The sequence below is a fragment of the Dasypus novemcinctus genome, chromosome 3 (assembly GCF_030445035.2).
Source record: "Dasypus novemcinctus isolate mDasNov1 chromosome 3, mDasNov1.1.hap2, whole genome shotgun sequence".
Lineage (NCBI taxonomy): Eukaryota > Metazoa > Chordata > Mammalia > Cingulata > Dasypodidae > Dasypus > Dasypus novemcinctus.
The window spans coordinates 116,595,259-116,617,923 of NC_080675.1; the positions used below are offsets into that span (position 1 = coordinate 116,595,259).

Sequence of the window (22,665 nt, forward strand, 5' to 3'; positions counted from 1 at the left end):
GCACAAAACAGAGCTTCAAGAACCGGGTGAGCCCTCACTATGGACTCCTGCTGGTCTTTAACAAGAACAAGGAGTTGGCCCACACTGTGAACTCTGTGCGAGCCCTTAGTAGGAACAGCAAGCTGGCCCTCACTTCTTTCCCCCCAACAGGTTCAGAAGATAGGAGTTTTCAGCTGTGGACCCCCTGGCATGACCAAGAATGTGGAAAAGGCCTGTCAGCTCATCAACAAGCAGGATCGGACTCATTTCTACCACCATTATGAGAACTTCTAGGTGTTCTGCCCAGGGTCTCTGCCCACTGCCCAGACAAGGTTTGGGTCCACACCTCACCTTGGTACTTCCTGCTTCTGGCTGCCTTGGCTGACTCCCCTTCCACCTCCCAACCTGGACCTGAGTGTCCAAGGTCATCACCATTTGGGCTCAGGCCCCCCCCCCCCCAGGCCAGAATGTGTATCAGCATGGTGGGGGGCGGGGGGCAGGGAAGAAGGGCACTGCCTGGGGACTAGAGGTTGGGAGGTGGGAAAACTATTGCTTCAGGGCAAACTGAGGCCTCTTCTTCCAAGCCAAGAGAAAACTCATCTTAGGCTAACGGTGTGATGTGTGTGCATGTGTGTCGGGGGCTGTGGGCAGAAAGATGAAGGATGGGAACATGGATGCTGGCATCTTAGAATCCCTCCAAACCCCCCTTCCTCTCCTATGGGCTCCCTACTTTCAAAAGGGCTGGAAACGCCTTGGAGGGGGTAGAGGCTAGACCCACCATGATTTATAGAGATCTCCTGAGCACCCCAGTCTAACACCTCAAATGATCTTCTCTCTCAAGTTTTTAAATGTACAGTAGTCAGGCCCTAGTCCAGTACCTATCTGTGCAGTGCTCCGGTCCTTCTCTTCCTCTCCCTGCTCCAAATAAACCACCTTTCTGTCCTTTTGGTTTCCTTATTCTGCTCTGGGATGGGTGAGGTACTGGCAGAGGAAGCCACACACCCAGCCATCTCACTGAGCCTGGTCCAGACATTCTCTCTGAACCTGCCAAGCATCCTCTGAATAAAGGAACTGACCAAGGCCAAGTGTCCCAGCCAGAAAGCCTCTTAGGGTGGCCAGTGTGAGGCTCCAAACCCTGATCAGGAGGGGCACAGAGAAGGGGACATGATGGTGGGTTCTGAAGCAAGCTGGCAGGATACAGAGATGTACTGAGAGAGACACCAATGGCACTTGCTCACAGGGGGCCAGCGTTCACCTGTTACTCCCTGAGCTTCCCTGAGCAATGGGAGAGCAGGGCACCTGTGCCTACATCAGTCTTCCAGGTAGTGAAATGATGGGGAGGCAGATGAGCACATCACCTAATCTCTTTGGGCAAAATGTCTGGGTGCTCTCCAGTTAAGTCTCCTTAAAGATAAGGCATCCCCCTGTGGGAAATTCTGGAATAATGCCCGAGTGCAAGTGATCCGTTCTGTTGTCCCCATATAATTCTTAACACTGGTCAGATCACATATGCTGGATTTAGAGAAAACAGCTACTGGATTAGAAACTCCAAAATCCTGTGATTCACACCACGCCTGGGAGTTGTTCATTCAGGTTCTGGAAGAGGCACTCAGACTCTCCTTCCCAGGGCAGCTATCCCCTGAGGGTGTTTGTCCAGTGGTGTGACAGGCATTCTTTGCACATTGGGGAGTCTGTTCGGCTTGCCCATGGGAGGAGGGCGCGCCGGGAAGGTCTGACTGCAGCTCCGCCTGGCGGGCGGGCGAGTGGGTATCCCTGGGGCCCACAGGCCTCCGGCGGGTTCCTGCAGTGGCCTCAAGCGGGGGCTTTGCCACAGCCTCAGGCGGGTATGGCCCTGCGCCCCGGGCACGCGGCTAGAGGCGCGGCGACGAGCCCGGAGCCGCAGCCGGCCCCCACTCCTCCGGGAAGGAAACAAGCGAGGGCTCCCCACCCCCGCCGCACGCCCCCAGATTTCCCGCCACCCTGGACGAGCTGCTTCCAGCCTGACAGGGCCGCCCGCTCCCTCCCGCCTGGCGCGCGGCCTCTTTGTCTCTCGCCTTCCCCCTCCTCCCAGACAAATGGCTGTTGGCAGGAAATTGGACGCGTTCTTGGGAAGTCGCGCTCATCCGCGCGGCGGGGAGGGCGCGCCGAGAGGCGGGCGGAATCCGGGTGCCTCCAGCCCGGGCGGGGGGCGGCGGGGGATGTTTTGACATCTCGTCAAAGAAAGGAACTTGATTCTTCGAAAATGCTTTTTCACAGCCGCCCCGTGGCTGCTCCGAGCTGATTTATAAACAGAATCTGCTCGCTTTGCAGTTCCCTCCCTGTCAGGCCGGGAGGCGGCGCCGGAGGTGCGGACGAGGCTGAGGCTGGCATGGCTGGGTTTATTTATTGCCTCTGGCCCGGAGCCGGGACGGCCTGGGGACTGCACAAGTTCCCTCTGGCTCGAGCCCTCCCCACCTCTCCCCACCTCCCAATGTCTCCCTCCCAGGGGTCTGCCTTCCCCAAGCCCCGCACCAGGTTCTGGGCAGAGCCCTATGGGTGATTTGGGGGTGAAGGCGGAGAGATGGTAAGGGTGCCCAGTGGGCCTGCATTCTGTTCCACCGGCACTGACCCGGGGTGGGAGGGGTGGTAGCGAAGGGCAGCGCCACTTCTGCCCTAGCGGCCAAAAGGGGACCGAATTGTCAGTGCAGCTCTGGAGCCCCCTTCCTCCAGGATTGTCCTTTCTTCCCAGGGTTTCCTGTATCCTCAGCTCCAGATATCCCCTACTCCATAGGCCGTGGTAACCCTTTCCCTTTAAAATAAATTAAGGAATCTCCAGCTTCTACTGGATCCCAGGGAGAGATAGGAGTTTGAGATGTCATAGCCCCAGAAAAAGCCACAGCCCTTGGCAGGGGATGTGCACAGAGCCGGGCCCAGGTCGATCAAGATACCCGGCCTCACATCTACAAAGTCCGGATGGCCACAGGGTAGAGCAGGGACATGTGCTCAGCCCCCTTGATGGGCAGCTTGCGGCTGGCATAGTGGTGCACGATTTCAGGGACGCTGCTGAATGGCGGGCTGTTCTGGCCCAGCACGTACTTGTGTTCCTTGGTCCGGGACAGCTTCATGTGCATGAAGCCCTGACTGCTCCTGAGAAAGGGAGAGGAGACCCTGGTTGAGTGAGGGTTCACTTCAGCCACAGTCCTCAGCCATCCAGTGACATTCCCACTCCCTACCACCACCCCGCAGCAAATGTGGTTGCAAAGTCAGCTGAGAGTAGAAGATGAAAGGGAACGGTGGAAGTCAGTCCAGAGGGCTGTGAGGGAGCAGAGGGGATTTTTTAAGTAGGCAGCAGTAGGCATTGGCTTTGTGGTGAGGGCACTGGCTGTCCCACAAATGTGTCCAGGGTTGTGCAGGTGGAACCTGGCACAACAGCATACCCACCAGCTTCCCTGGGATCCAGGCACCCCTCTGCCCTCCAGCCTGTGGCCACAGCTGCCTTGTACTCGCCCTCCCTGAGCTGTCAGAGAGGATGCCTGTAAGGGGCTCCTGGAGACTCATGTGGAACCACAGATGCCTTGGATGGGAGGCGGGGTGGAGATGTGACATCCAAGCTATTCTGGGGAGCAGCTGAGATTCTCCCTTGCAAACTGGGGGCAGGGGCAAGCTACTCTAGGAGTCCCAAAAATGTTCAGCTGCCTCCTCCTGGGGACATCCCTTCACCCTCCTGCTATCTGGATCTTGGCCAAGCCCCCAGCTCATCTGTCCCACCCTTCAGCCTGAGATGACATCATCGGCTCTTAAGGCTGCAGCTGATTCCCTCCCTCAGAGAAGACACGCTCCACTGCCTCCCCCATCTCCCAGCCACAATCTAGACAATTAGCCTTAGTGCCTGGCCCTGCCCACAAGACAAGGACCCGGCTGCTCAGAGCTCTGGCCAACTCCTAGGTATCCAGGCACCCTCAGCTTTAGAGAGGGTGTGTGAGGCGGAGGCCCTAGGAAGAACAATGGCCAAACATCCACAGGGTTGTTCTCCCAGGCCCTGGCTCCGAAGCTCACCCACAGATAAGGAGAAAGCAATGCTTGTGGGCGCCCTTAAGTCTGAGTACTTCTCAGTGGCTGGCCAGAGCCCAGAGGTTAGAGGTCAAGCACAGAGCTTAGAGGTTGGTAGAATGAGGGGACTGCCTCCATCCTGAGACTCGCCCCACCCCAGCTCAGGAGATGACAGTGGTCAACCTCCTCACTTGACTCCCCTGCCCTAGTTTACAGGGGACCCTGCCTGGACCCACTTCCCCAGGCCCACAAGGGAGAAGGGGGGAGAATAGCGAGACGGAAGAAAGGAAGGAGGTGGAAGGAACGAACAATCAGGTGCCCAACTCCACCTCTCTCCTCCACCTTTCTCCTCCAGGCATGGTGCCCTCAAGTCTTGGTTAGGAGACCAGCAGCCTGCTGGGAGGCGGCCTGGGGGCTCCCCTGACTTTCTTGCTCTAAGTGCCAGGGGGCCCCAGGGCTGGGTGTAAGTCTGTTGGGATGTGGGACATCCATCCACATGGGAGTCTGAGATAACGGCTCAGGCTGACTGTGACCACTCCCTGGAGAAAAGGAGCCAAAAGCCTGAGGAAAATGTGCAGTCAGAGAGGCCTGTGGTGGGTGGAGTGGGGAGGCAATGAGCCGTCAACCTCCCTGACTGCTCAGGCCCCAGGCCCGCTCCCAATTTGGGGATGATCCTTTCCCCACAGACCACCTGGGAGAAGTGTCTTCCCCAAAAGCTGCAAATTCTTTCTTCTTCTCAAGGAATAGATTTGGCCAAAAAGGGCAGCAAGGGACTTGGCCTCTGTCAGTATAACTGACCCCCCAAGAGGGGGTGGCCGTGCTTCCCAATCTCCTGGAGCAAAGTCTCAAGGATCCATTAGGAAAGAGCAGGGCCTGCGCCCAACCCCCGGTGGGCAGGGGGAGGCCCAGCTGGGCCGCAGGTCTGTGGTTGGCATGGCTTTCTGAGGAAGCTGTTTAATTACCAGTGAAAGCCCTTCCATTACAGAGAGAAGAGAAACCATAATTGTATTTCAGAGAAGCCATTTATATGCAAACGAGGTTCTGGCAGACAGAAGCTGGCGGGGCCAGATCAGCCTGGGCAGGAGCCCAGCGTCCAGGCCTGCAGGCCTGTCCCAGGCCAGCCTCCCGATTAACTCCCCAGGTTAAGGCCGGGCCTAGCCCAGCTAGGCTCAGTCCCAGGAGCCAGATCCCTGGCAGTACCAGACTACACTGCCCTTGATGAAGGGTGGAGCCCTGCAACGGAACAGTGTCAGTCTGAGCTGAGTTCAAATCCTGGTTTTGGCACTGTACTAGCTTGTGGTCTTTAGCAAGTAATGTACCTCTTTGAGTCTATTTTCTGTCTATAAGAGAAGGCATCTACCTTGCAGGGTGGTAGTGGTTTTGGAGATGATGTATGCACTGCCTGGCATGTAGTAGATGCTCAATGGATCTTAACTGTAATTTTTTTAAAGCAATACATATTCCTGAGATTACGTACATAAAATTTTTTAACAACTAAATTCTTCCTAAGTGTTTTGATTTTATGATACTTTGCAGAATCTCAGAGTTTGATAGAAGAAACCTCAGAGGTATCTATCAACCCATTTTTGCAATGGAAAAACTGAGGCCCAGGAAGGTTAAGTGATTTGTCTAGGGTTCTATAGCTAGTTTTACCCAACACAAGACTAGAACCGAGGTTTTCTGACTAGTCTGGCATTTCTTCTATTATCTTTTAGTGAAGTTGAATAATTAATCCTAACAGTCCCAAATTTCCATAAATTGGATTTACGTGTGTGGGAGGGGGGGGTTGGGGGAGGTACACCTGCGCTCTAATGTCCCCAGGGAACACTGGGGAGTGCTGGTGGGGAGTTTATAAGTATGATGGGAAGCAGTCCAGATGCTCTGGCAGTGTGTGTATGTTGTGTGTGTATGTCTCTGTTTATGTGTGTGAGTGGACCCACTACCCCCACTGGCTGCCTCATGTCAGGGGCAGGCCCTACCAGGCTTAACTCCTGGGTGCCAAGGGGAGGGTTCGCCATCCTGCCAGGGGAGCCTAGCAGGCTACTGCTGGCCTGTATATCTCTGCTCCTGGGCAGGAGGGCTAATGAGAAGGAAGGCCCCTGCCTCCCCACCTCCCCACCTCTTCCACAACCTTTTAGAGCTCAGTCATTAGCCACTAGCACCTAACCCTTCTTCAGAGTATGCAGGCACAACCTTGTATCCACTGCCCTGCGCTCCTCCCAGCACCCAGACCCCTATCTCATGCTGCAGACTCCTGCAGGCAAAGCTGCTTACTCCTCGCCTGTGATTTTGGAACATCTTGGACTTCCATTAATAATGATGATAATTTATTGAGCGCTTAGCACCAGGCTAAGTGTTTTTCATGCATTATTTCAGTTAATCCTTCTCTATAAGGTAGATATTATTATTCCCCCATTTTACAAGTAAGGAGACTGAGAAAACCTAGAGAGCCTAAGGGGTCCCAGGCCTGTAAAGGTAGTAAGTGACAGGACCCTTCTGACTCAGTAGTGCAAATGTTGGTTTGCACTTGTTACTCCCCGTGGACTCTGAACTCCTTGAGAGCAGGGTCTGAGCCTCAGACCTCTCGGCATCTCCAGTGCCTGGCTCAGAGTTGGCAAATGTCCATATGAACCTCCAGTGCTCACAGGCGACAGGGACCTTCCCAGGTTGGGGAAAATATTAGGAGTTCCCTTGTGGTGGTTTGGAGCTAGGTACTCTAGAAAAACATGTTCTTAATCTTAATCCATTCCTGTGGGTGTGATCCTCTGTAAACAGAACCTTTTGGTGAGGTTACTTCAGTTATGGTGTGGCCCAAATGAACCAGGATGGGTCTTAATCCTATTACTGAAGGCTTCAGAGGAGAACTGCACAGAGAGAAAACCACACGAAGAAGCTGTTAAGTCCATGGATCCCAGAGAAGCCAGAGGCCATCAAGTGCAAAGCCATGTGACCAGAAAGCCAAGGACCAAGGACCAGCTGCAGCCCCCAAATGCCAGTCTTCTGGGAGAAAGCATCGTCTTGACGATGCCTTGATTGTGGACTTCTCCCAGCCTCAAAACTGTGGGCCAATAAATCCCCAACCCACTGCAGGAAACAAAAACGATCCAGCCCTGCTGGCTGTCCTCCCCCACCTCCCTGCGGCTGCCCAAACTCACTTGAGGGAGAGGGAAAAGTCATTCTTGCTGGTCCCGCTGTTGCGTACCAGGTAGCTGGCCTCTTTGCACAGCCGGAGCAGGTTCTCTGCGTCGGTGCGGCTGATGGCCCCGTGGTACCAGCTGAGGATGAGAGAAGAGGGGAGCATTTCGGCTGGGTCCCTCACCATCCAGACCCACCCTTTCTGGGTACCCCCTGCAGGCAGGCCAGTGCGGGGAGGGGAGGAGTGCAGGGGAGGGGAGGGACCCTCGGCTGGACACAGACACTCACACCTGGTTTTCCAGTGGCAGTGCTGGGTCTGTCCACTCCCCCAGGGGGCTGCTGGGCTCCACGCTTGGGGGCTTGGCTGGCTTGGGGTTTCCTGCAGAGAGTCGGGGAGGTAGCCGCCCCTTCTCCTCCCGGCCGGGCGACAGGCAGCTCTTCTCAGATCCTTCAAACTGGGCTGTGGGGAACATAGCAGTCACGGACGCAGAGGACCCTAGAGCTAGAGGCCTACTGAATGACCAGTGCCCTGTCCCCGACCAGCACCGAAAGGAGTCAAAGGAACATTCTGGAAGGGTGGGACATGCTCATGGGCCTGACTGGCTCTGGGGACATTATCCTGGGTCCGTTCCCACACAGGGCCTCCCAGTCCCCACACTGCAGGAGGTGGGGAGAGGAGCAACAAGAGAAACCACTTAAGCTTCTCCACTGCCTCCTCCTATTCCAGCCCCCTCAGGGTGGCTTCAGCGTTGATAATATTGTTTCTTTCTCCTCCTCAGAGTTCATTATCGTTCTCCAAATCACCCTGCCAAGCGATTCTGTAGAAATGACTTATTGATCTGAGAACAATTACCTGATTCCCCTTGGTGCCATCCTGACAGGCTAATCCAGCCCAGCGCCGCCAGCCGCGGCCTCCCGCCCCTCCCCCAAGGTCGCGGGCCACAGGCCTCCGTCCCCCCCACCGAAGCCCAGGGCAGGCCGCTCAGCTCTGTCTTCCCAGATGGCTGAGCCTGCACAGGGTGAGGGCTGGTCCCGCGGGCCACACCGCCACTGGCACACGCACAGGGGACACCTCATATATCAAAAATCTACTCACACTCAGGGACACAAATACACACACATGCACCCCACCCCCCCGGGGCAAAACTGTAATCGAATTGTTCAGTGCTGTCTTTCTCCACACTTGATCTCCTTTTCTCTCCTTGTGACGCTTTCAAGCCCTTACTGTCTTTCAGGCACCAGATCTGAGGATCAGATCCCCCCTTCACTCTGACTGAATCAGATACTTCCTATGCTAGCACCGCCCCCACCCTGGGAATATCTGCATGCCTGAGGGATCTGGTCAGGCAAAGCTCAACCCAAAGAAGTGAATTTGAAAGAGTGGACTTCTGTGGCAGGGTGGAAAAGATCTTTGGAAGGAGCCTCCCGTAGGAGACACCTTCCCCACTGCTTTGGGGAGGAAGGGAATGTGCACTTTGCCTCTTCCCTCTTCCTCCGGGTCAAGGAGGATTCTTCCTGGGTTTGTCTCGCCCTCTCGGGTCAGACCCAAGCCCTGGCTGCTGAGGGGCGAAAGGACATGGCGCCCTGGCTGGAAACCCCCACAGAACCCACCGCTGCCGTCCTCCAGGCTGGGCTCAGGGAGGGGTGAGGCTGGACCGGAGACGTCCCTGTCCCCATCAGGCAGGGAGGGGCTGCTGTCCAGCTGTCCCACGGGCGGAGGCCAAGGTAGGTCTTTGATGACCTTAATGTCAACTGGAGCCAGTAGCAGAAGAGAGCAGAGACAGTGACGGAGACAGACACAGAGAGAGGCAGAGGTTGAGACACCAAAACCTGGAGCCCAGACACAGGACAGCCTAGAAAGGAGGAGGGTCAGAGGCAGACATGGGGACCTTCGAGGAGGGGCGGGACTGGAGGGCTGGGCAGAGCCAGAGCGGACCACGCTAGGCTTGTCTCCTTTTCTCCTTCCTGCAGTGAGGACGGGGCAGCCCAGCCGCAGGTGGTCAGGTGGGAAATTTAGTCACCCTCTGCCCCCAAACCCCCAACCCTGAGCCTCTACAGTTAGAAGAGTGATGCCACTGGCGGCTGTAGGACTGCTAACGAGGTTTCCTAATGACGAGCATAGATTTTCCCATTAAGAAATCCAAACAGTATTGATTCTCCAAGGAGACTTCTGGAGATAAACGGCCCATCTTCGATGGTGTATGCTTTACAGGAAGCAAATTAGAAACCGGTGGTTTCCCAGTCTGGCTGCCAAGGTGGGAAGACCAGAGCAGAGGGCTCAGTCCAGCTCCAGGATGACCCCCTTGCCAAAGGAGGCGTGAGGGGATGTGGGAGTGGGAATGAGGTCCAACGGCATTTAAGCCCTTTATGTTTTCCCATGAATGGAGGATCCAGAGGCTGAAGCACCCTCGGTATTCCAGGCTCTCGCTCCAGCCCACCTCAAGTCACTAACACGTGCCTTTCCACAGAGGACTCCAGGCTGGTATGGACACTGGTTGTGTGGTGAAGCCTGATCCCCAGTCAGCTCCCAGGGGTTCTCTCACAGGTTCCCTCTCCCCACCAGTTCTTGCTCCTCAGAAAGCCCCTGGGGCCAGGCACCACGCTTCTGTTGGGGGGGGGGCCTCCCACTAGGAGACACAGCCCTCCTGTCCAGGGCGGTCACCCCTAAAGGTTATACACTCAGCTGTTTACATAGTTTGAACAGTTAAAAGCCTTCTTTTGTTAAATGTAAGTATTTAACACATGCCACAATTTTTAAAGTTTTTGTAAGTTTTAATTATCATTTTTATAAGTTTTGGGCTCTCCTTATTTTTAAATATATCTAGCCTCCCAAAGATGGAAGTGGCCTAGGCCTCTTGGCTTCTGAGAGCTTGTGCTGCAGGGAAATGCCTGCCTCCTCCTCTCATGCCCACACCTGGCCCTGCACACAGCGCTGTGCCCACGTGGATGAATTCACCTATCTTCTCTGGAGCCCAGCTCCTGCCCCACCCCACCCCAACCCCGTCCCTGGAGTCTGCTCCTTCCATTCCCCTGAGCCTGGCTCAGAGGCCCCAGCAGAACTGCCCTCTTCACCCAGGTACTCACCTGCAAAGGCTTTGGAAATTCGCTCCTTCTTCCACTCCCAGGGCTGGTCATACTCCTCAGGGGGCCTCTCATCATCCTCGGGCAGGCGAGACTCCCGGGGCCAGGGGGCCCCCTCGCTCTCTGGGGTGGCCTCCTCCTCCTCTGGCTCGTAGGGCGTGTCGTACAGAGGCAGGGGCTGAGCGCCCGTTTCCTTGGAGCCTCGTATCTCTGCCAGGGCAAGAGGGGAGAGGGGTGAGAATAGCTCTGGCTGCCTAGCTCCGCTCCTCTGGCTCTTCTCCCCAGCGATGAGCTGAGCCTCCTTCAGAGAAGACACCCCTGGTTCTGGGTGAAACCCAGCAGCCACACATCCTGGGAACTTCACCCTCCAGATAACTCTGGGGCACCAAAAGGATGGAACTCAAGAGAGGCAGATAGGTGCTAGAGCAAAAGATGGAAAAGGGATCGTGCAATGGCCAGCAGGGGCTGGGGAGCTGAGGTTAACACAATTAGAAACTGAGGCAGGATCCTGTCCTAGTCTACCTTCTCTTTCCTGTCCTCACTCCATGTATTTCCTTGTGTCCAAAGTGACATCATTTCAGAGAGCCCTTCCTTGTTTTTCATACACTGCTGACCACCCTCTTTAATGCACTGTCCTCCTCTCTGATCACCCCTCTTTTGTCTGTTCCTGAATCGTCTCTTGGCCTCTCTTCCCCGAGCTCAGGTCTTATTCATTTCTCCCTACCCGCACTCCTTCAACTACTTGCCCAGTCTCCTAGTCACATGTTTCCAACTGCCATAAGGATACTTCACTTCGACATCACATCATTTTACACTCACATCATCCCCAAAGTTAGTAATTCAATGAAAATTTTTCTCAATGAAAATCTGATGAAAGATAAGGACCTACTCCCCAGAAAAATGTGCACTCATAATTTCACATACAGTTTCAGAGCATTCATGGATCTCCTATGGGTCCACACCCCTCTGACCTAATGGGGGTAGCTGTCCTCTCACTTTTTCCATTTCTGTCCACAAAAATACTTTTTGGACCTGGTCCTCCTTCATTCTCGGAATACCATCTCTTTATTGCCAAGACCTGATGACATTCAGCCTCATCTCTTCATGTGTTTACTGGGAGGAGGAACCTCCATTCCACTGGCTCATGTTTCCATGGGATACATGCAACCTCATTTCCAGAAGACCATTCTGGACTCTTCTCTGCCTGCTGGCCCACTTCTCCCGAGGAGCAAGAGCAGGAAGGATAATAACTGTCTGGCCAGTGGGCACTTGCTCTCTTTCTCAGACCTGCCTTCCTGGAGAGAACATTCTGGTCCACTCTGCTCCAGGCAGTGAGTGGTCCTCCATGCAGATGTCTTTAGCTGTCCTGCAACGCCCAAGCCTAAGTGGGCAAGTTTAATTCTGTGGCGAAGTATTAAGAAGCCCATTGTGGCGGTGGACTTGGCCCAGTGGTTAGGGCCTCTACCTACCACATGGGAGGTCCACGGTTCAAACCCCGGGCCTCCTTGACCCGTGTGGAGCTGGCCCATGCACGGTGCTGATGTGCACAAGGAGTGCCTACCACAGGGTGTCCCCGGTGTAGGGGAGCACCACGTGCAAGAAGTGCGCCCCGTAAGGAGAGGTGCCCAGCGTGAAAGAAAGTGCAGCCTGTCCAGGAATGGTGCCGCACATGCGGAGAGCTGACACAACAAGATGATGCAATGAAAAACACAGATTCCCATGTCATTGACAACAACAGAAGCAGACAAAGAAGACGCAGCAAATAGACACAAAGAACAGACAACCGGGGTGGGGAGGGGAAGGAGAGAGAAATAAACAAATAAATCTTTAAAAGAAAAAAAAAGAAGCCCATTGTGGTAACATGGCCAAGTAATGCTCTCCAGTCAACTTTATCAGTAATGAAGCTGACATTTTAGTCTCCATCTGTTTTGCTTCCTTAATCTTATTTCTCAGTTATTTCCAAAGTCATAAGGGGAAGAAAGAGGTGTAAATTATTGGTCCCTTAAATCCAAACAACTTCCAGCATGGCTTCTGAACTCATCTTTCTGATGCCCATTTCTTTCACACCATTCTACATACCAAAGTCACAGCAGTCCTCTTAAAAAGCCAGATTTGTCCTCCTCTTCTCTTGCTCAAGAATCCATTCTGGCTCCTCTTCCCCTTTTGGATTAGTCCATATACCTCATTCCAGCCTTTGAGGCCCCTCATTGCCCCCACACGGCCTCTCTCATCTTAGTGCCCATATACAACCAGCACTAATATTATTTGCCCCTGAACAAATCTCTCTCTCATCGTGCCTTGGGGTGTTGGCTTTAGGCTGATCCACCCCTGTCTTCTTCTCTGACCACCCCCATTTGGTCTCTTTCCCTCAATCATTTACTTGGCCTCTGTCCCACAGGTCTTACTCATTTCTCCCAACCCTCGCTCCCCCACTACTTGCCCAGTATTTATGGTACCCATTACCTTCATATTTCTAGTCATATGTTTCCAATTGCCATAAAGATATTTCACTTTGACCTCATATCATTTCCCCAAAGCTAGTGATTCTCTTTTGGGGATCACTGGCCCCCAGCCACATTGTTATCTTGCCCTTCCTGACCATCCCAAATGCTTCTGTCAGCTTTGGTTGCAGGGCCTTCTCTACTGCCTCAGGTCTCAGAGGGCACAGCCCCTCCTCCAAAAGGACTGAAGGCTGTGGCCATCTTCCCAAGAACTTGCCAAAGGCTTTCCCCGTATTTGCAAGAAGTTAGGAATCAAGGAATCAGCCTTAGATTTGTGGGTCCCAAAGCCCATTCTGTAGACCCCAGGCCTCAAAGAGTGCCTCCCCTGCTGCCCAGCACTCACCAGCCATCATCTTTTGGGCCTCATAGGGCTCCATGTAACCATCATTCTCAGGGATCTTCTCTGGGGCTCCCGAAGCTCCTGCTGTGCCTTCGCCACTTTCCTGAACATCAAATGGGTCCGCATAGTCTTCTAGGATTGCCAACTGGGAGAAGAGTGCAAACAAGGGTATCAGACACCTGAGAGGCCACTCTGCTTCCCCCCCAGATGCTCTGTGCACAGGAGCAAGAGTCCTAAGCAGGCCTCCGAGACCCAGAGCCCTGGAGACCCAAGGGTAGGCTCTGGGTCTAGATGAGGGCAAGGTCAGGCCCTTCATTTGCAGGGTCCCTACTATGCTGCCAACTGAGTGGTATATGTTTCTTTCATGTGTCCTGGGCCATCCTCTAGGCTTAAGGGCCAGGGAAGGGGGGCGTGGAGAATTAAATAAATCTTTAAAAAAGGGCAAGCAGAGAGTGGTGAGGCAACCCAGAGATTAGCCTGGTCCACGTAGTGCTCACCCAGACACTGAACAAATACATATTTCCTGATAATCGAGAAAGGAAAGGCTGAGCACTCACTCTGTCACGATTCTGCTGATTTAACCTCATGACATCCCTGTCAAGTGGTATTATTATCCCCATTTTAAGAAGATGGAGGCCCACTGTGGTTGGGAAACAACATGCCTAAGGCCACTCGCATAAGGAGAGAAATCAGGACTGGAATCCACAGGCTTTATGTAAAATCACACTGCCAACCTGCCACAAGTGGGCATCTCAATTGTCCTGGAAGAGAGACTGCTTTGGGACAGCCCTGAGGAAAGCCAGGACTTACGATCTGCTGAAATCCCCTAGGCGCCTGAGGACAGGAACAGGAAAGGCGGCCGCTTGGCCTGCCACTTCCCACACTACCCCTTTCTTCCATATCAGGGCCCTGCTCCCAGGCAAGGTAGGGACCGAGAGCTGCATGCCCTGGGGAGGAGCTTGAGGTGCTCAGGGCCGGGTGCAGCCAAGGACAATAGAGCCTTTCTCCAAGCTGGGCTTGGGCTCCTCGGGCTGCCAGCTCCTCAGGAGCACTGTGCCACTGGGCTGACGGGTGATGACGACGGCAGGGGTGGTTCCAGGGCCTGCAGCATGAGGGGCCACTTTCGCTGTTCTCCAAGTCTCGGTCTAGACTTTTGTCGGGGGCTGGATCGGGGCTGTAGAGTCAGCTGGGGGTGACTTCTCTGACCTGAGTTAGAGAACCTAGAAATGGGAACCCCTAGCAAGGCAGAGATGGGGAAAGGAAACCTCCCTACTCAGAGACTCCTTCATGTTCCTTGGACCCCCTGGGGTCTCTGAGGCATCTCCCAGGGGCTCCTCCTGTCTCACCTTCAGCTCCCACCTGGTTCTAGTCACCGCGCTCAGCTCCGCTGCCTCCCTTGCATCTCTGCCTGCCTCTGAGATGACCAGAAGCCAGATCAGCCACTAGCCTGGCTCACAGAGGGCCCGAGAAGGTTTCTACCAGATCACCCACCTATGCCCTCTGAGCCCTCCACTCCTTGTTCTCCTTCCACCAGGAAGGAGAGAAAGGACATTCACTTACTCCCACTCAAGGTGCTTCCTCCCAGGCTGACTGGCACCCACAGGCCCACCCACAGGACCAAGGGGGCTCTGGAGCCAGCCTGTTAGCTACTCTGAGTTTCACATCCGTACATGGCAGCTACTCAATCAACAGTAACTGAATGAACCGCGTTATTCCTTTTTTTTTTTTTTCAGAGTTGAGGGCTTTATTTATTTATTTATTTTAATTTTTTATTGATTTTGTAAAAATATTACATTAAAAAAATTATATGAGGACCGCGTTATTCCTTAAACCTTGCATTGGCTCTCTGGGGCCTTGAGGCGGAAATCCAAAGTTAAAGGGATTTGAAAGATCCCATTTTCTCTCTGGTTTTTCTCTACCCACCTGAGATCCATTTATTTCCTGAAAACTCTATGCTTTCTTACCTCAAAGGCATTCCCTCTACCTCGATCAAGATCACTTCCCCATGCCTCCAGGACTGGCTAACTCTCATTGATCCTAATTGTTTTCTTTTTTTCAGAAAACTTTCCTGATTCCCCTAGGGCCTGGTTAGGTACCTCGGTGTTGGGCTATTATCACAATATATGGCAAATATTTCTTTTATTGTCTTTCTTCCAGTAGACTGTGAGCCTCCTAAGGACAGGAGCTGTGATTACTGCTCAATTCCCATTGCCTATGAGCACTCAGTAAATACTTGTTACACCAGTTCACATGAATCAGGAGGAATAGTCAAAGGAGGTGCTCTTCCCTGCTCACTGGGAAGAGGAAGGAAGTGTGAACCTGGGTGGGACGGGAGGGATGGAGTCTTTCCAAGTGAATCTATGTCCCCAGGAGCTGCCTGTGAACAGAGTCATCCGACACAAGCCCTGGACCCCAGCAACAGAGGACAGACCTCCACCCCTCTACAGAGCCCCTCCAGCCCCTCCCTCACCAAGCTTCCGACTGGAGACCTGGGCCCAGGTCTGGAGCCGCGACCCCTCCCAGGCTGGCGTGGGCCTCCCTAGCCGCAGCCTGCCATGCCCGTGGGGGCCCAGGTGGCAGCTCTGTGGGCAGCTCAATGGCTCCTCTGTTCCATTCCTGGCTCCACACCCTGCTCCGGGAAGGCCTGGCCCCCCGCCTGGTGCTCAGAGGAACCACCCACGGACTAGGAGTGGGCAACGGCAGCAGGAAGGCTGGCAGGGTAGGGGCCCTCCCTGGGCACAGAGGATCCCAGTCAGGGCCCTAGTCAGGGCCAGGCTGCTTCCTCTGGGGCTTCTAGAGGCTCACTCAAGGAGGCGAAGCTCCTTCTTCAGGCTTTCTACACCCTTGACTCACCAAGATTTGTGATTTTGTTTATGGTCTACCTGTCCCACTCTGACGTGTTCTCTGCTCCTTTCCTGTATCCATAGGGCCTGGCACACGTAGATGCTCAATGCATACCTACTGAATGTATGACAGCCTTCTCCCCAGACTCCAGACTTGATCTTCTGGAACGATGAGAGTCTCTTGAGTCTCAGATCCTCACTCACCCTGACCTCAGATCAGTAGTGGCTTTAGACTCAGGCTCTCAGGAGAATCTACAATCCAATAGGGATCCCAGCCTCATGCCCTGGGAGCGAAGGGAGGAATTGGGAGCCATGACCTTTCCAGGAAGGCACCAGGGCCAATATATAGGCATATCCTCTAGTAGAACCAGAAGAGAATGCTTGTGGAAATGCCGAATGACTTCCAAATTACAGTAGGTGAACAGCTGTTGCCTACAGGGTCCCCGTGCCCCCAGGCCTCCTGACAACCAAGCCCCTTCCTCCTGGGCCTCCCAGGCCCTGCTCTTGGGTCTACTCCAATTGGGTAGTGCCCCTCCCAGAGCATCTGTCTTACTCTGAATATCCTTCCTGCCCAAGCCTTGTGCCCATCATCTGGTTCCGTGGCCTTCCACTCCACAGGTGGACAGTGCTTCACTGACAAGACTCTAAGGAGGACAAGTCCAGGGCAAGCAAAGGAAGCATACATTTCAGGAGGTTGGCTCTGCTAGGTCCCCAAAGCCTACCACTACCGCTTTCCTCTGTAGAATGGAGTGTTAACAAGTATCTATCTTACAGGTTCATGATGAGGAGCAAATGGGATGATGCATGCAAAGCTCTTAGCCCAGAGTTTGGCACAAGTCAGTGCTCAATAAACGTTAGCTCTAATGATAATCACTATATTTAGACATTAAGGTCTCAGAATTTAGATGTTTGCCAAGGCACACAGTTTGTCAGCAGCAGAGACAAGACAGGGATTCTCAGCACCCTGCCCAGTTATTCCCAAAATCTGAGCAGTTTAGCATCTTCTCTCCTCTATTTGTAGATTCAAAACACACTTTAGCATGTCAAAGTTTCTGAAAAGTCCTGCAGGGGAAAAAAAAGTCTAATCTTGTTTAAATCAGCTTTTCTCCAAAAGTATCTAACCAGGGGAACCCTCTTCCACTGAAAAACTATCAACCTGTCACAGCTTGGGAAATGACCTCCCCTGAGGTTGAATTTTTTGCACCCACTCTTTCCATTCACTATAATGCCCTTCTATTTTATCTGCCAGAAAAGCTTTTTCACATGAAAAAAATTTATCATCTTTCCTAATTCCAAACGTAATGCCATGCTTGTCGTAAAACATTCAAACAGCACAGACGTGCAATTGATGTCATCTCATCATAAGACCCTTGTAAAGTGAGTCTGTGGCCACTTTGGGATGAGGTGGCAAGTGCCAGTCCCCAGCATTTGGGAACGGTGAACTCGGCACACAGCATGCCCCTCATTTCTTATCTACCACTTTCCCTCCGCTTCCTCACTGGCACTTCCTCTCTATGGACACCTGATGGTAGGTGCTTACTGGCTGCCACCTGGCTGCAAATCTCGGCTCTTCTACTTACTAACTGTGAAACCATACAAGTGTGACTCAACATTCCTGGGCTACAGTTTACCCATATATAACATGGGGATGGTAATAGAATCTTCTTCACAGGGTTGTTGTGAGGATCAACTGCTCTAACACATGTCAGCTGCTTCAAAAGGATGTCAGGCACAGGGTAATGACAGCAAATGTATTACTCAGGAAGAAAATACCAAATTCCTGTGTCATCCAGCAGCTCACAGTGCCAGATACAAAACAATCTCCAAGAGGGTGAAGCACCTCAAGGTGCTCACCACTGGCTCACTACAGGCTGGGTCTGGGCCCCCATCTCTGCTCTCACAGAATATTTTACTGGTTCTGTGGTGAGGGGAACTGAAGCAGGCAGCAGGAACCCGTCCAGGACCCAGGTCTCAGCCAGACTTGCCCAGCCCAGCCAGCATCTCCCACCCATGGACTGCGGTAAACCAGCTCTTCCCAGTCCCCCATGGGCAGAGTGTCAGGGCTGAGGTGTCACTGAGTCACTGGCCAAGCCAACAGGCCACAGATGTCCTTCAGAGGGAGTGAGTGTTGAAATGTGAGTAGGTGGCACTGGGCAGAGGGGCTGGGCCTGCCACACAATCCAGCAGGAGTTGCCAGGCTCAGCCAGCCTCCAAGCACCAGCGGCAGCACAGACGGCCAGCCCAAGGCACCAGGCACCCCAGGCAAGACTTCTCTCTGCTTAAGAGGCCTAACCAGTGCACAAAGGACCTTTCTCTTCTCCTTCCACCCTCACCCAGGACCTTCCCCCACTCTCCATCTCCATCTAAAGACACATGCAGAAGTACACAGAGCCTAGAAAGTCATAAGAAGTAAAATGAAAACAAACTCAACAAAGGCACGGACCAGGTCTTCTAGGTGGTGTGTCCCTTTCAATGCCTGGCTGCTGTCAGTTAATTACACAGCTAACACTCAATGCACACTGGCTATGAGGAGGACTTGGTCCTACTTTGGTACCTCCTACCCACCCTCCTAACCGCAGGACAAGCATGTCTTATTCAACTTCAGACACCTTGGCCATCACCTTCACCTTACTCTTCCTATCTAGACTGTTCACTAGTTTCCAGTTTGGACCTGGAGGATCGAAATCCATAGTCATACTGTATATTAGGTGTATCTATTTTTAAAGTTCTTAATGTTTTTGGGACTATGAACCCTTATGAGAATCTGAGTATTGTGAGTTTCTTCCCAGGAAAATGCCCATGCATCCATATATCAGTACATACTTTCTGGAAGTGTATAAACCCCAGGGGTCCCTCTCCATAGGCTCAGAACAAGAGCCCCTGGTTTCAATAGAGTGTGCCTGACTTACTGTCCATGTCACCATACATGCACACTCATGGACGTGCACAGGCAGGCATAGCTTGTCATGATGGAGGCAAAGGACACTGTGCAGAGAGTCACAGTTGGCCAAGAGCCGCATCCAATCAGGACCCCTATCCCGTATCCATCCCCTCCCCTAATTAGACCAGGCTTTTCCAGTTCAAGGTTTGAGAAAAGAGAGCAAAGCAAGAGAAACCCCTCTAGCCCCTTTTCCAGAGCTTGGCCTGGAAGACCGACAAGGGCCCAGTGCCACAAGGGAGTTCTTCCCACACCAGATGGCAGGGCCCTTGCCTGCCCATTGCAGGGCATGGCTCCTGCTGCTCCCACACCTGCCCTACCAGGCCTTCCAGATGGCCACCCTTATACCCTGCCAACTGCAGCAGTGGGTCTCAGGGTGGGCTGGCAGCCAAAACCTTGCAGGGGGAGAAGGTTAGTGGTCCCGAGCAGTCAGTGGCTGACCTAGTGGAAGGGTTCTCTGTGCCTCTCAGGGTCCTTTCCAGGTCCTGTTCTCTCCTGTTCCCATACTCTCTGGGCTCATTTCCCCCAATCTCTGTCTCATCGCAGAAGCATTTCTACCCATTTCCTTACACCTCATGAGCCAGCCCCTCTCAGAAGGTTCTGACCTACCCAGGCATCAGTCACTGGGCTCTAGGAGAAGTAGAGAAGTGGGCCAGCTCAAGGCTCAAATGGGTCCCCCATCTCCACCTCACCCCAGGAGAAGACATGACAGCAGCAAGCCAGGGGGGCCTGCAGAGTTGAGGGGAGGGGGAACTAAGAAGGGAGAGGAGGGAGCCACAGAATACAGAGACAGGGGCAGGCCTCTGGGCAGAGGCAGGGGCCAGGCTCACAGGCACAGGCAGCATCTCTGTGTGAGCACGGCAGCCCTGGATCACTCGGGAGGCCAGAAGAGTGGCCTGACACTGGGTTTAGGTAAGAGGCTCAGGCACCTTGTCTGGGATTTTCCTGGGGAAGACTGAGATTCCCTGAACTCTGCTCCTAAAGAGGTGAGAGTTACCCTCTCTGAATGGTGGGAGGCCCCAAGTCCGGGCCTGGGGAGACAGTGTTCCTGCCCCAGGGCCCACTCAGAGAGCATATGGGCTCTTCTCATCACACCCACTAGAAAAACCACAGATTGTGTGGCTCCTGGGAGCTCCTGCTGGATTTCATTCCTGTCCCTGTGGCTGACAAAGCAGTCAGACATCTCTGGGCCACCACGGTGTGAGCAGCCCAAAGATCACAGGGCTAACCCAGGTTGAGGCATGAATGCCTTTGGTAAGAAGAGGCTATAGGTCTCTGCCTGGTCCGTATGGGTACAGCTTCCTCCTTGGCGTTCCAGTGGGGAAATACACAGGGGGAGCTTAGCTATGGGAGCCCCTGATCCTCAGGCTGCCCTGGCAAATGGACAGGCACCATTCAGGAAATACTTATGCACCCCTCTTTATGCCGAGCATTGTGACAGGCACTTGGGAGACAGATATGAAAAGGACACGGGCTTTGTCCTGGAGGAGCCCACAGCTTAATGGGCAGCCTATTAGGCCAGTCCAAGCCACTGCAGAGAGAAGGCCCAGGCCCAGCCTGGGCCCACGTGCCAAGGGGTGGTCATCAGGAGGAGGGGACTAACTGGTCAGCGGTAAGAACAAGGCTTAGCACTCCCCTCCCTCACTGCACCACCATACCAAGCATCACCCAACAACAGGGGACAACTAGGAGAGGAGCCTGAGGACTAGTGAAGAAAAGCACAGCCTCTGAAAGTGTCCCCTGAACCACCTTCTGTGGGCCAAGTTTCCTGGCCCAGGATGGGCAACCATGCCCCATGGCAGGAACTAGGGGGAAAGAATGTGGCTTCTGTTATGACCCTGACATATCTCTCTCACCTAGGAAATTTGGAGGAACTGTGCTCTCAACTGAAAGCCTCAACCCTGGAGCCAATGGATTCGGACAGCAACTCTGCTCTCCAATCAAATAAAATTGTGTTTTCCTCTGCTGAGGGGAAGGGAGGAAGTCCCAGAGTTGAGCTCCCTAGGATGAGTGAAGAGGGACAACAGAGCTACGGTGGCCCACAGTCATTTCAGATTTTTAGGCTAGAGGACCCTGATGATGGCTTTCAGCTCTCCCTCTATCAGAGAGGGACAAGGCTGAGCTGGGGGCTGATCATGGGGAAAGGGGGCTGAGGGGGGCAATGGCTTCTCTGAGGCATGGTAGGTGTCCTCAGGAGCAGTGAATGTCCGGCTCTCCTTTTTATCCCAAAATGCCTGCAGATCCACAGAAGGCTTTAGCCTCCTCTGGAATGGACCCGGGCAGGGGCTTTGACGCCAGGCGGAGAGGAGTGGGCTCAGCCACTCAGCCTGGGCAACAGGTCCTGCTCATCGACTGCTCCCAATCCTGGCGGGACAATGGAAAGGGTGCGGAACTGGGCCTGCCTGGACCCCAGAGGTCAGCCTCCTTGGCACAGAGCTGCACATGGCCTACCCTGGCTTCCTGAGAGGCCAGCTCCAGTCCCACGGGGTAAGGCAAAGGCTGGCTCTTGCTGCCTCCACAGGGAGAAACCCTAGTCTACATCTCCTTCCTGGGGCTTCAGGACCTGCAAGGATGCTTGGGCTCCCTGCGGAGGAGGAAGAAAGCCGAGCTTTGTGCTGGCTCTGCTCTTGGGGGAGGGGTCAGAGATCAAAGGGCAGGGAGCTGCTGCTCCCAAGGGGCAGAAAGGCTATAAACCAGCAGGGATGGGGGGCCTAGGAGTGGGTGCGCCTCAATTCCCGTTAGAAAAAGGCTCGCTGATCCGGGCTGGGGGGCGGGGGTGGATCTGAGGGGGGATCTGAGATGCCAAAAGCGCAGCCGGGGAGGGGCAGGGTCACCAGTGATGGGGCAATGATAGAGGTTAGAGGCAGAGTTTGGGGCTCCTGTCCCGGATTAGTCGGTCGAGAATCTGAACAAAGATGGGTGAAGGCTCGGAGCCCCGGGGTCAGGGATGAAGCTCGTGTCCGCCAGAGGCCCTGACACCAAGGGGCCAGGCCCCAGCAAAGCCACCTTTGTCCCTCTCGCCACCCCCAGACCTCCGACCACCTCCCCCGCTGGCCAACCCCCCCAGCGCGGCACTCACCCGGTCGCTGCTAGCGGGGGGTCCGGAGATCCGCTCCTCGGGAGGGGGAGCTGGAGGCCCCGGGGTCTCGACCCGAATAAGGCGGTGCGGGGGGGAGCCGTGGCGCGGGGGCGGCGTGGGGCCGGGGGCGGTGGGGGTGGCGAGGGCTGCGGAGCCGGACGGCCCCCCGGAGTAGGGATCTTCGAAGTCGCGCTCCCGCTGCAGCCGGTAGGCGGCCAGGATGTCCGGGGGCGGAGCGGGGGGTGCGGCCGGGTTGGGAGCGGGGGGGCGGTAGTCGGGCTCAGGGGGCGCCGGCTTGCCCCCCCCTCCGCCGCCGCCCCCCCCGCGGAAGCCCAGGTGCTCCCGGAGCCACCTGGCCACCCCGCCGCTGCCGCCCCCTCCCGGGCCGGCTCCAGCACCCCCGGTGCCCCGGCGCGAGCCCCCCGGGCCGCCCCCCGCGCCCCCTTGCGCCCGCGGCCCCGGGCCGGAGCCCGCCGGCGGAGCTCCGCTCAGTAGCATGGGGCCCGGCGGACTGCGCGAGCGGAGCGCGAGCGGAGCGCGGGGCCCGGCGGGGCGGGGGCGCGGGCGGGCGCGGGCGGAGCCGCGCCGGGCGGGGAGGGGGCGGGGCTCGCCGGCAACAAGGGAGGGGCGGGGTTCCGCTCCCACCGGGGGCAGGCCTCCCCCAGCCCCCGAGCGCGGGGGCGCGGGCTTCCAATCTGCGGACGCGAGGAAAGTGGGCCAGCCGGGGCAGCGGATGCGAC

The 22,665-nt window shown here is 54.9% G+C and overlaps 2 protein-coding genes across 3 annotated transcripts in view; one reads left to right on the forward strand and one right to left on the reverse strand.

Annotated features, from left to right (window-relative positions):
• DUOX1 (dual oxidase 1) overlaps positions 1-921 on the forward strand; it is a 30,452-nt gene extending 29,531 nt beyond the window's left edge. Inside the window, exon 34 of the mRNA XM_058294106.1 lies at positions 151-921. Within this exon, the coding sequence (XP_058150089.1) occupies positions 151-273 (123 nt within the window). The 3' untranslated portion in view covers positions 274-921. The remainder of the gene's footprint in view (positions 1-150) is intronic.
• Positions 922-2,343: 1,422 nt separating this feature from the next.
• SHF (Src homology 2 domain containing F) lies at positions 2,344-22,423 on the reverse strand. 2 transcript variants are annotated; one of them, XM_058294107.2, is made up of 7 exons: positions 21,926-22,423; positions 13,069-13,210; positions 10,228-10,434; positions 8,755-8,895; positions 7,432-7,603; positions 7,164-7,283; positions 2,344-3,105 (listed from the first exon to the last, which is right to left on the reverse strand). In XM_058294107.2, the coding sequence occupies exons 1-7, from the start codon at positions 22,421-22,423 to the stop codon at positions 2,919-2,921; spliced, it is 1,467 nt and encodes a 488-aa protein (XP_058150090.1). In that variant the 3' UTR covers positions 2,344-2,918. The 2 variants fall into 2 exon arrangements, with proteins under 2 accessions (XP_058150090.1, XP_058150091.1); XM_058294108.2 differs by lacking the exon at positions 8,755-8,895.
• Positions 22,424-22,665: the final 242 nt, after the last annotated feature.